At 40.2% G+C, this 12769-nt stretch overlaps 1 protein-coding gene across 2 annotated transcripts in view; it reads left to right on the forward strand.

Moving 5' to 3' along the window:
• Window positions 1-3267: 3267 nt before the first annotated feature.
• DPY19L1 (dpy-19 like C-mannosyltransferase 1) overlaps window positions 3268-12769 on the forward strand; it is a 344645-nt gene continuing 335143 nt past the window's right edge. The window contains exon 1 of one of the 2 annotated variants that reach the window (XM_070729287.1): window positions 3268-3782. In XM_070729287.1, the coding sequence (XP_070585388.1) occupies window positions 3395-3782 (388 nt within the window). In that variant the 5' untranslated portion in view covers window positions 3268-3394. The remainder of the gene's footprint in view (window positions 3783-12769) is intronic. The other variant, XR_011556928.1, reaches the window with a different exon arrangement.

The following is a 12769-nucleotide window of genomic DNA, read 5'->3' on the forward strand; positions in this document are numbered from 1 at the left end:
AAAGGATCTCAGCGGACATTTGAAAACCATTGGAATTGACAAAATCTCCATCTGTCAATTGCAAAAGGCCACTTTACTGGGACCGGCAAACATAATTCGCCGTTACATCACGCAGTCCTAGGTGCTTGGGAAGCGCCCGACTGGTGATGAAATATGAAATCCAGCATAGTGATCTCGTTTGCTGTGTTGTACTGACATAATAATAATAATAATAATTATATATATATATATATATATATATGGGGTCTTTTTTAAATCTTTAAATCTTTTAAATTTGTCAGATTATTTATGATTTGTTCCACGTGTTGTGAGCCGCCCCGAGTCTTCGGAGAGGGGCGGCATACAAATCTAAATAATAAATAAATAAATAAAATTATATATATATATATATACACAGTATATATATATATATATATTTATATATGGAAACTGTGGAGAAAAAAAATGAAAAAATGAAATTGATTTGACACCCATCCTATAATTTGACACTCCTGCTCTATGATCTTCCTCAGAGACCTACAGGAAGAACCACTTATTTTGTTTTACCACTGATAACTTGTCTTTCCACATTGGTAAGTAGATCAGTACAGGTAGTCCTTGACATGAATATAATTAAGCTTAAAATTTTCTTGCTAACTGAAATATTTGTTAAGTTACCATATTTCATGATTTTTCTTGCCAGTTAAGTGAACCACTTGTTAAATTAGTAACATGGTTAAGTGACTCTGACTTCCACATTGCTTAACTGATTATAAAAGGTGGATCACATAAACCTGGGACAGTGCAAGTCATAAATCAATCAGTTGCCAAGGGTCTAGATTTTGATCACATGACCATAGGGAAGCTGCAATGGTCCTAAGTGTGAAAAACAGTCAAAATCTTTTTTTTCAGTGTCATTGTAACTTTGAACAGATATTAAATGAAGTAAAGGACTAACTGTATTCAAAATGCCTTTTTAAAAAATAAGGTGTCCCAGTTGGCACCTGCATAGTGGCAATCTGTTAAATTCATGTCCCTTAGGACCAAGTTCCCTGACTTCCCAACCATTTTCAGGTATTTTTCCTTTGAAATAAAAAAGGGAGCTAACATGCTAAGATACAGTGAGGAATAGGAAACTGGAAGGAAGGCAAAGTTAGGCTACAAGGGGAAGGCTTCCTGCTATATGAATGTTTTATAAACAATTGCTTTTTGCCAAAGCAGCCAATTTGTTCTGAACAGGGCCGCCAATAGGGCAGTATTACCGGTACTGGCATCAGGGCCCCGGCCAAATTGAAAAATTAGGGGGGCCCGGCGATGGAAGAAGACCGGTAACATCTGCGTGCTAAGAAAGCTAATTGGATTCAGTTGCAAAATTGTTACGATCGGGGCCAGGCAAGAGCACAGATCAGCAAAAATGCCTAATTTTCTCTATTCTGCCTGAAGAGCTTCATAGCTGTTAAAAATGAAGTTTGGATCAGACCTAATTTGGTATACATTTTGATTATGGTGTTAGATTTTTTTCGAAATTGTTCCCTTCTAAGTGTGAGGAAAAGATGTATTGCTTTGGAATTGACATGTTTTTTGGAGCCGTCTCGCCATTTTAGATTTGAGAAGCAAACACCATCCTAGATTCGAGAAGCAAGCATTGTGGTAAGTGGAAAGATTTGAATATGCAAAAGAGAAGCTGGGTAGAGCTACTAAGGGCTTTTCAAAAAAACAAACAACTACATCATATTTTGAGACTTGGACAGAGAAGAACTGAAGCGGGAGTTTGTTATTTTACTTTTTAGATTCTAAATTATGTTAAATGCATACACAGTAATATCTCACCGTATGTTTAATAGATATGATAACATCCTAGGAAAAGAAGAAGAAAGAATAAAGAGGAAAAAAAGGTGTCGCTCTTAGAGCCACGGACATGCTATTTGTTAAGAGACATTAAACATTACACATTTAAAAGCTTAAATATATTAAGTTATGGAACTCAATAGCAGGTACATGTATGAGAAAAAATCTTGGATTTTTTGCACATTTGCTTCATAATATGGATTTGATGATACATGAGGGTATGTTCTTTTTTATAAAGCAATTTTAAAATTTTGCAAACTTTGGAAAATGCTATAAGGAGATAGGTGGAGAGGTTAATGAGAAGAGGGAAGGTTTTTTTTGCTCTTCCCTCCTCTTTCTATTCTTTTTTCTTGCACTATGCTTTTTACACCTATGGTGGAGTTTACGTATAGTTTTAAAAATTATTGCGTACAATTTATCTTCTGGTTACCTGTTATTTATTGGTATTATTGTGAAAACAAATATTTTTCTAGTGTGATGCAGGAGTATTTTGTCTTTATCCTTTGTGCCATCTTATTGCTGCTTTTAATATTGTTGATGGCAAAATTAATAATATTTTGTTAATTTGGTGTATTTGCACTGTTCTGGTTATTTATTTATATGTATGTAATATGTTGATGTCACTTGAATATATTTTCTGTGTTATTAACATATTATTAATCTGTCAAACAAGTGTACCTTTTGTAGTGGCAGGGTTTACATTTTTTTTTGAAAGGTAAATTTAATATATAATTGGTATGTCGCAAAATAATGTAGTTTAAAAATGGCCGGGGGGGGGGGGCAGACACTTAGGCTGTATGGGGCCCCAAAATTCCTGATGGCTGCCCTGGTTCTGAAATTGCTAAATGACCCCATAAGGCTCCAAAGGATGGTATATCTTGAGGAAAACACTCTTAGCCCAAAATTTACCACTCTGTAGTGTCATCCTCTAACCACCAAAACTTTATCCAGTTGACCTCTCCAGATTCCTAAGAGGTCAGTAAGTGTACCAGCGTGCCTTCCGTCCCGTCCTAATGTCTCTCTTATGTTTCTACTAGCTCCATGTATATAAACTCTATTATTCCCAATGATTATTTCTTCCATATTATTCCTAATGCCTTATCTTCTATTCTTTTATTGATGTATTTTACTATGATTATATCCTGAAACCTACATTATGTATTGACAAAATAAATAAATAAATAAATAAAAATTAGGAGGGGTGCTCTTTACTCTATACAGGAAAGAGCTCTCGCCGTGCATACATGCACCAGAATCGACTTATTCGTTTTGCAAATCAAGGAATAGTTTGGGACGCAACTGTAGCTGAAAAGGAACAAAAGAAATGCGTAAAAGCACCATCACCACAGAGAGGTCTAGGCGCGTGCTCCTAGTGGCAGTTGCTGGCGCGCGCCCTGCCTTCTCTCGCCCTTTATATTCCCTCGTCTACGGCAACTGCTTTCGGCGGGGGAGGAGCGACTCATCCCATTCGGTTGAGTCCGAAGCCCAGCATCGGTAAACTATTCCATCTTCGTTTCCTGTCATCTGCCCTTTTGGTGCCTGGCTACCTGTCCCCTACTTCGGGGCAATGAGAAGAAAAGGCCGGCCTAGGCGAGGAGGTGGCAAAGAGTCGCCGCCTCTCAATCTCGCCAGTAGCAGGGGCAACAGCCGCGGCAGGCGAACTCCTCCTTCTCCTACGCACCTCCCACCTCAGGAAGAGAAGTATCGGGACCGGAGTTGGGACACAGAGCTCGATCGCAGCGCCAGCCAAGACGCCGTTAGCGAACCAACCGCCGCGGTCTTCTTACTCCGCGGCCTGCAACAGTCGCTGGGAGGGCAGCTTCCCGGTGGGGCCTCTCCTCACGCAATGAAGAGGGGAGGACCAGGCAGGAAAGGGACTAAAAGTGACTCTCAGAAGCAAGCGAAGCAGGACCGCTTGGCCCACGAATTCGGCGTGTGGCAAGATTGGCTGCGCGGTGAGAGGCCTGGGGTGGGGGGAATCGTAGAATCTGAAGCGGAAAAGCAAGGACGGAGGGAAGGACCGACTGCAGAGGGAACTCCGGCTTAGTCAAGTGTACCCGCAGCCCGATCTCCGCCTGTCTTCTTGGAATAGGCGAGAGGAATTGAGTTCGATGGAACTTCCCGCGTGAGCGTAGGCTGTAGGGTTAGTGGCGCTTACTTCTGAGTCCTCCCAGTCATAGTGTGGGTGTGAAGATCAAACTGCCAGGGGACCCCCTTGAAGTTTATAATTGCTTTTGGTGCCTGTAAATGGGGAATTACACAAAATACCATTCATAGGGTGGGGCAAGGTTTTATCGAAATACTTTTGAGATGTTTGACAAAAAGAAAATAATTTTGAATAGGGGATTCTCGCTTTCCCCGCCCAAACTTTGCTTTTTTGTAGCCTTCAAGAATAGAAAGGATGACGGGGAAAGAATGCTGTTGTAGATAAAGTGGAAAATGAGATTGTTCAGTTTTATTTTACAAGAAGGCATACTTATATAGTATTTACTTTTGCGTAAGTGTGTATAGATACAGATAAAGAAGAAGTGAATAAAAGGCAGAAGATAAAATAAGGGGCTTCTATAATTACTAGTCTAGTTTTGACAATACCGTTCAATATATCTTTACATTACATTATGTCTTTGCAGATCATCCTTGTTTCCACCTCATTTGCACCCTGATTCATATATTTCCTTTTCTCTCTTTCAACATCTCTTCAATTCCATAAATTTCTTGTTTTCTTTTTCATTCATTCATTCTAATTCATTTTTTGGGGTAAACCACCTTGTACATTTTGTGTGCAATCCATATTTCATTCAACTTTTATTTATAATGTTCACTTCTTTAATAAGCCATTTCCACTCCATTTCTTATACTTCCATGTATATTCTTACATACATAACTTTCACTTTCATATAATAAAGTGGATAGAGCCTAAATGATGTTATTATTATTATTATTATTATTATTATTATTATTTATTAAATTTGTATGCCGTCCCTCTCCGTAGACTCGGGGCGGTTCACAACAATAGTGGCAAAACAATGTAATACAAATGTATTACAAATCTAATAATTTAAAGTAAAAACCCATAATTTAAAAACATGCATACAACACATCATACATACAATATAGGCCTGGGGAAGTTATTTCAGTTTCCCCATGCCTGATGGCAGATTTGGGTTTTAAGGAGTTTACCAAATGTTAATTCAAACACTTTCACTTTTGGCAAATATTTATCAACAAAGCAAATATTTCCTGTGTCCCTTCCAGCATCAAATCCAAAAAAGAAATTGCTATGGGAAGGCCTTTGATTCTATTGATATACTTAGAAAAATGGGAACCCCAGAATATTTAATTGTGCTCATATGAAATATGTACACAAGTCAAGAAGCCACAGTATAAACAGAACATGGTAAAGCAAAATGCTCCAGCTTGGCAAAGAATTTATACCATTTATTTATTCAGCCTATATGCTGAATATATATTAAAAGTGGATGGATTGAAAGATGGGTGTGGATTTAAAGTTAAAGAATAACCACTGCTATGTTGCTGACATTATTCTAAAAACTGAAAATGCAAATGATTTGCAAGACATAATAATAATGTTTAAAATGTGATTAAAAATAACTACAAAGAGAATCAAACTAATAACAGGTACAGCAAGCAGTTTGAAAATTGATAGTAAAAGTATCAAAATGATAGAAAGCTTCTGTCTTTTGGGAATACCAAAGGAACAACTCATTATCAACTAACTGTATGTTTATACCTACAAAAATAACAAATGTGTTCCCTGTAGCAGCAAAACCTGAACTTTGAAGAAGCAGAAAAAGATGGATGTTGTTGAAATTGATAGAACTTGCTAAAATGGATAAACTGAGTTCTTTGGTTAGTGAAAAGACAATTTCAACCTTTATTGGTCTCTGGAAACACCTTATTCTCTTTCAGGAAAATGGGGAAAAAACTTGTTATTTATAGTTTTGATTATTAGTCAAGATAGATTGTAGGAAGAAGAGAGACATGATGCAACTTTTAAAAATAAATGTTAAAATAAAATGTAATTTTATTTAACTGCTGTGAAGAATTGGAAAACCATTTCCAACATTTTTGTTATATTCTAGTTTGGACACATTATGCAGAGAGAAGGTGTAATTCTGGGAAAAGTGGAATAAAAGAAAAAAGGGGAAAAATCATGATGTAACTTTAAAAAAAAGAAAGGTTAAAATATAATTTTACTTAACTGCAAAGAATATTGGAAGCTACTTCTTTTATTTTTATATCTTTTATATTTTCTACTTTCATTTACTTTTTTCCTTCTTGCACTTTTAGATTTTTTATTTCATTTTTGTTTTTTCTGCTCTTTTAGTTTGTATTCTTATCACTTAATTTTTCAGTAAAAATTACTTTTAAAAAAATAAATAAGAGGAAGAATATTGAAATTTTTGAAGTTTGATGTTGGAAGAATCCGGAGACTACTGTGGACAACCAAAAAACCAAACTAATGGTCATCAAACAAATGAGTCCAAAATTCTCAATGGAGACATAAATCATTTGTTGTACATGACATACAATGACATAAAAGCATTGTTATTGTTATTATTTTCAGATTATTTTACTTTCAACATATTTAGCAAAGATTTAGCTCCCTGGAGTAGGTACTATACTGGAAAAAGTGGAAGAAAAAATAAAATGGGGATTAGCAACCAGTGGATGAACTCAGTTACAGTGGTCGTGACTCTACTTGTGGAAGACCTGGAGGTCCACATTAGGAATACACAAAAAAACTCTGTATGTCATTGCTAAAGGTCAACTGTCAGGCCAAAGCCATTTTAGTTGGGGTCTTTGTGCTTTATGCTATTTTAAAATGTATTCTTTGCTGTAGGAATTTGGGAGGGTAATTGTATGAAGGATATCTGCATGTAGCCATAACTAATTTCTTCTAGGTTGTCAAGGTCATCCTTTGTCTTTGCATTCCTGCATCTGTATGGAAGGAGATGGGAGTTTGCCAAGTTGGCATATGAAGATTGGTCAACCTATGGACTTGGGTGTGTGGTGACAAGGGCTTGAACTTTCAACTGGGTGGACTCTGGGATTTCAGGGATCTTCATGCAATTCATCAACAAGGTGCTCCATCCCCATCTATACAAATGGATGCTTGTTTATTTGGATGACATTCTCATCTTTAGTGAGACCCTAGAAGAGCATGTGAAGCTAATGCGATAAGTCTTAGAAAAACTTCTGGTCATCAAACCATACACAAAACTTTCCAAATGTGAGTTCCACAAAACCTCCTATCAGGGCTCCAAATAGCATCCAAAACTAAATCAGAGTCCGAGGCATGGATTTCCTCAAATTTCCAATTTATTAATAGAGATATGTTAGCATATCTGTGAGAAACCTGAATCTAAAGTCATAATGGTTTCTCCACCCAGTTTAAAGTTAATTACCTTGCTTCTGCACCCACAAATTCATCACGTTGACAAGTCATCTTTTGCCAACGTGTCCGCTATTCCCATCAGTTTCCGGGCAGATACTGAACAAAGAATTACCTTGAGAATCTAGAAGGAACTTGTTATGGCTACATCTCTCATGCAACATCCCCTTCCAAGTTCCCACAGCAAAAATATATTATATAGCATAAAGTGGCAGGCCAAAGTCTTCAAGTCAACAATGGCTTCGGCTTGACACCTCCCTAGAGTACCTTGGAATATACCGCATCTCCAGCGAGGGGATAAAGATGGATCCAGGAAAAGTGCTAGATTGGCAGCCCCCACACACTCGGAAGCAACTTTAAAGCTTTTTGGGCTTCGCAAACTTCTATTAACAGTTCATCCATGTGCTTGCAGAGGTTGCACTGCCACTGACTGAGCTGCTAAAGACAGGCCCATTACCCACAAAGCCAAAGCCTAGCCAGCCGATTGGGTAAACAATGGAATGCCAAAAAACATTTGAAAGATTGAAGTGACTCTTTGCCCAAGAACTGATCCTGCAACACCCTGACCATTAATGGCAGTTCATAATTCAGTCTGATGCTAGCGATGTGGCAGTAGCAGTACTGTTGCAGAGAGATGAAAGGGGCCAACTCCTACCATGCATGTATTCCTCGAAGAAGCTCAAAGCCATTGAGAGGAGAAGGACCATTTTGGAAAAAGAATCCTATGAAGTTCATTGGGCACTGCTCACTTGGAGGCAATTCTTAGAGAGGAAGGCAAGGTACTATTTGAGATATGGACAGATCATAAGAACCTCAAAGCCTTGAAAATCCCCAGGAAACTATCACCAAACAAATAGACTGGGCACAATACTTCAGAAGATTCAAATTCAAACTGAAGCACATCCCAACTGGAAAGAACTTATTGGCTGACACTTTGTTGAGAAAACCACACTATGACAGTAAAAGAGAGTAAGAACTCCATTCTGTCATTCCTCCTTCACCAGGGGAAACAACAACCCCAGTCATCATCTGGGACCAAGCTAGATAACCAAGTACTCCTAGCCAGGACAAATGGACAACAACTCCGAAGGCAGCCCTGCCTAATGATCCCTGGTTCAGTGACAACAAAGAGATCTTGACGATGAGATAAGGATTAGTCTGGAAGAGGTCAAAACTATATGAACCTGCCAGCTGGAGAAAGGGCGGGGACAAATGGCTGTGGCAGCACGGAGTTCCCCCTCATTCAAGGGGAGACTCTGAACCCCGCCGTCTGGGGGTTCTGGTTCTGTTGAACCAGACCCAATCCGCCCTGAAGGGGACGTGATGCAGGGGATGCTACTGGGAGTCTGCGGTCAGCATACTGCACCAAATGTATCAGCCTAGTTTCACACCGGCGATGGTGCAAAGTCAGCCAGGCTAATACTAGCCTCAGAGACAACGCAATGCAGGGATTGAAGAAGAGTGGTAACATCTGGAAAGAGGACGTTTCTAAGTCCTGGCGAGGTGAAGAACGATCAAGTGATGTGCTGGTGAGTGAGGATTGCCAAAAAGAGGCTCAAAACTGATTTTTTTACCAACGGAAACTGAAAATGCCGGAAATGGAAACGGAAGCAGCTGTTCAGTGATGGGGCGAATAGTGAAAGCTTCAAAAGTATAGCAAATTGCCCAAAATTGGATTTTTTTCTGAAGAGCTTTAAAGAGTTTAAATTTGGATTTTATTTGGATTATTAGGGTATTTTTTTTTCTTCCAATGAAGTTATTTTCCTTTGCTTTAAATGAAGAGAATTATTAACTGTGTTAATTGACTACCATCTTCTGGTTGGAGGAGTCATTGCAAGGAGACCTATAATTTATATTTGCAACAGATGGTACCTTATCTGTTTTGATTAGGACGATGGAATGTGTTTGTTATGTGTTCACCCCTGGGAAGAAAAGATGTTGTCAGCTTTGGTTTGGAACAAATGAATTTCTGAGAGAAAAGACATGTGAATTGACTGACTGAGATATGGTTTCATGAACTGGCAAAAGAACAAATTAATCATTGAAAAGTTTGAGGATATATGGAATGACTTTACCAGAAACAGATTAGAGACACATCTTGGCAATATGGATTAAGGAATATGGAAATGGAAAACTTGGATGGCACAAGTATCATTAAAGAAGATTGAAACTATGATAAAGTTATAAATTTATAAGAATAAACTTATGTAAAATGATGTATTGGTGTAAGGGAATTAAATGAGGAATTTTAATTTTAATTGGAATTTATTATAAGGAAATTATATTGGGAAAGAGAATAAATTTAGGCTAGGAGATAGGAATGGTTAGATGGAAGGGGAATTAATTAAATTGAAAGATGTTAATCAAGTTGTATATGTAATAATGTTTAAGATACTTTAACATTTGTAATATCATTTTCGTGGGTAAATTTTGGAACAATGAAATAGTAGAATATTGAAAATAGAAAATGGTCATGCTTATTGGGGATGATTAATATTGCTATTGTATTAAATATTTGGAGGAGGGGTGGATGAGAGGAAGGGAAAGGGAAAATAATAATGAGAATGAATTTTATAGCTAAGAGGGTTTTATCAAGGTTAAGCAAAGATTATGGAAATTACATAGGTGGATAAATTATGATGTACAGTTATGGAAATAGAAAATGATTTTGATGATTTTTATTTTTCAAAGAAAAGGAAATAATGATAATGTGAAATATTGATTATAGAATTTATGGAAGTACAGAATTTAAGCAAGATATACGGATTATGATCTATTTATAACTTTTTATAAATCTTTATTTTATAAATTATAATCTATTCTAATTTGGAGAAGGAATAACATTTTTATTGAGATTACAGTAGTTTAAATTAGATTAAGGTATGAGGTTTTTTTAAAGGGTTTATTGTTTTATAAAAAGGACCAGGCAGGAGGATCTTACTGAGTTTAGAGTATGTGTGTGTGTGCGCGCGCGCGCGTGTCACATGTTTTTGCTGAATTTTAAAATTAAGGGAGACTAGGCTAGTATTATTTCGGCCTTGTTCTGGCCTCATCAGCTAGCCATACCCTTACTGGGATTTGATTCTGCAGCTTCTGCCTTGTAATATATTCTATATATATAGTGCATGATGACTCAACTGGGTTTACAGTGATATAATTAGAACAGGGTACGATGATTCCACTGGGTTTACAGTGACTTTTTTAGAATGGGGCACAATGATTCCACTGGGCTTACAGTGATATAATTAGAGCAGGGCAGGATGATTCCACTGGGTTTTCAGTGATATAAATGGAGAAGGAAATGATGAGTTTAGCATTTCACTGGATTTTCACTGGAAATTAGAGTAGGTTGGAGGATTTTATTGGTTTACTTTTGAACCATAAAATCCCGTAGGGCAGTGTTTTTTAACCTATTTTCTTCCGGGGAATTCTTCGATGTCGTCACATTTCTGATGGAACCTTGGCTGAAAAGCACTGCATTAAGCTGTACATCCTGAAGCTGAAATAGAATTCTTTTATTGGCCAAGTGTGTTTGGACACGCAAGGAATTTGTCTTTGGTGTATATGCTCTCAGTTTACATTTAAAAATATACATTTGTCAACAATCATGAGGTACCACACTTAATGATTGTCACAGTGGTCAAATAAGCAATCAAAAAGCAATCAATATAAATCATAAGGATACAAGCAACAAGTTACAGTCATAGTGGGAGATCGGTAATAGGAATGACTAATAGTAATAGTAATGAAGCCTTAGAGCAGGGGTCGACAAAGTTGTTCAGAATCTAGGAGCCAGCCAAAAAATTTAGGAGCCAGAATTTTTTTTAAGCAAACTTGGTTTTTTGCCGAGTCTCCACCTGACATCGCTTTCACCCCCTCTGTCTCCTCCTTCCTCTCTCATCTCTTTCCTTCCTCTCCCTCCCTTTCTCTCTTTCCTTTCTCTCCCTTTCTGTCTATCCTTTCTATCTCTCACCCCTTCTCCCTCTTTCATTCCCTTTCTCTCCCTCCCTTTCTCTCTCATTCCTTTCTCTCCCTCTTTCCTTCCTATCTCTCTTTCTTTTTCTCCCTCCTTCATATCTTCTTTCTCTCCCCCTTCCTCCCTCTTTCCTTTCTCCCCCTCCCTTTCTCTTCCTTTTTCTCTATCCTTTCTACTTCTTACTCTTTCTTTCTCTCCCTCCTTCATTCAATTTTCTCTCTCTCCTTCTCTCTCTTTCCTTTCTCTCCCTCCCTTTCTCTTCCTTTTTCTCTATCCTTTCTACTTCTTACTCTTTCTTTCTCTCCCTCCTTCATTCAATTTTCTCTCCCCCCCTTCCTCCCTCTTTCCTTTCTCTCCCTCCCTTTCTCTTCCTTTTTCTCTATCCTTTCTACTTCTTACTCTTTCTTTCTCTCCCTCCTTCATTCAATTTTCTCTCCCCCCCTTACTCTCTCTTTCCTTTCTCTCCCTCCCTTGTTCTCCCCTGGGGCTGCCTGTGCCTGCCCTGCACCACCCAACACGGACGGACAGCCCCCGGTCGTCGGTTCGTCGCCCCCCACCCCCCCACGGAGGGAGATCAGGCTGGCGAGGGCGGTAGAACTACGTCACCAGCCACTGGAGGGAGATCGGGCTGGCGGGGGCGGCGAATCCACCTCCCCAGCCGCGCGGAGGGAAATCCGGTAGGCGGGCGGGTGGCCGCGGCTCCCTGCGCGCCCCTGGAAAAGCGTACAGGGAACGGTGCCCGGGGCCGCTTTAGCCGCCCCCCGCTCCCCCCGCCATCTCCCCGTGACTGCCTGTGCCGCTGCAGCCGCGGCCCCCCCCCCCCGCTCCCACCGCCAGTGCCCTCCCGCCGGGCCCCAAAGGACACTTGCCGATGACGACAGGGAACCTTCAGCTGGGCGGGCGCTGCCGTGCCGGTGCCTCCGACCTCCCGGTTCCTGCTCGATGCCGCGGTTTCTGGCGCTCTCCTGCTGGGCTCCAAAGAAGGAAGGCGGGAAAAAGGCGCGAAGAATGGAGCTCTCCTTCCTGCCTGCCTTCTTTGGGACCCAGCAGGAGAGCGCCAGAAACCCCGGCATCGGGCAGGAGCGGAGAGGTCAGAGGCACCGCAGCGCCCTGCCCAGGCGGCTCTAGGCGCCAGACAACATTTTCTAGGCGCCACTGGCGACCAGGCGCCTGGGTTTGTCGAACCTTGCCTTAGAGGATGGAGGCAGAATCAGCAAGTGCTGCTACTGCATGGGGGTCCGTGGCTGTGGAATAGCAGAGAGAGAGAGGGACAGAGAGAGAAGCTGTGGCACGTACCCTCGCCGGGAGTGCCGGGCCTGAGCAGGGCATTAAACGGAGGCTGTTCGCTCCATTCCTTCTGCTTTCCCTCCCCATTTTTTGTTGGCTGTGGGGGCTGGTGGGAGGGTCAGAGTGAAGGCAAAGCCAGAGTGGACACATTCCACTCCTCCTGTCCTCTCAGGCCCCAAGCATGAGGGGAGTAGTAGGGCACTCTCTCTTACAGTGCCCTGTGCAGGGAAAAGGGAGACAACGAGTTGGCCAGTTGGCCGAGC

Source organism: Erythrolamprus reginae, chromosome Z, assembly GCF_031021105.1.
Source record: "Erythrolamprus reginae isolate rEryReg1 chromosome Z, rEryReg1.hap1, whole genome shotgun sequence".
NCBI classification, from domain to species: Eukaryota; Metazoa; Chordata; class Lepidosauria; order Squamata; family Dipsadidae; genus Erythrolamprus; species Erythrolamprus reginae.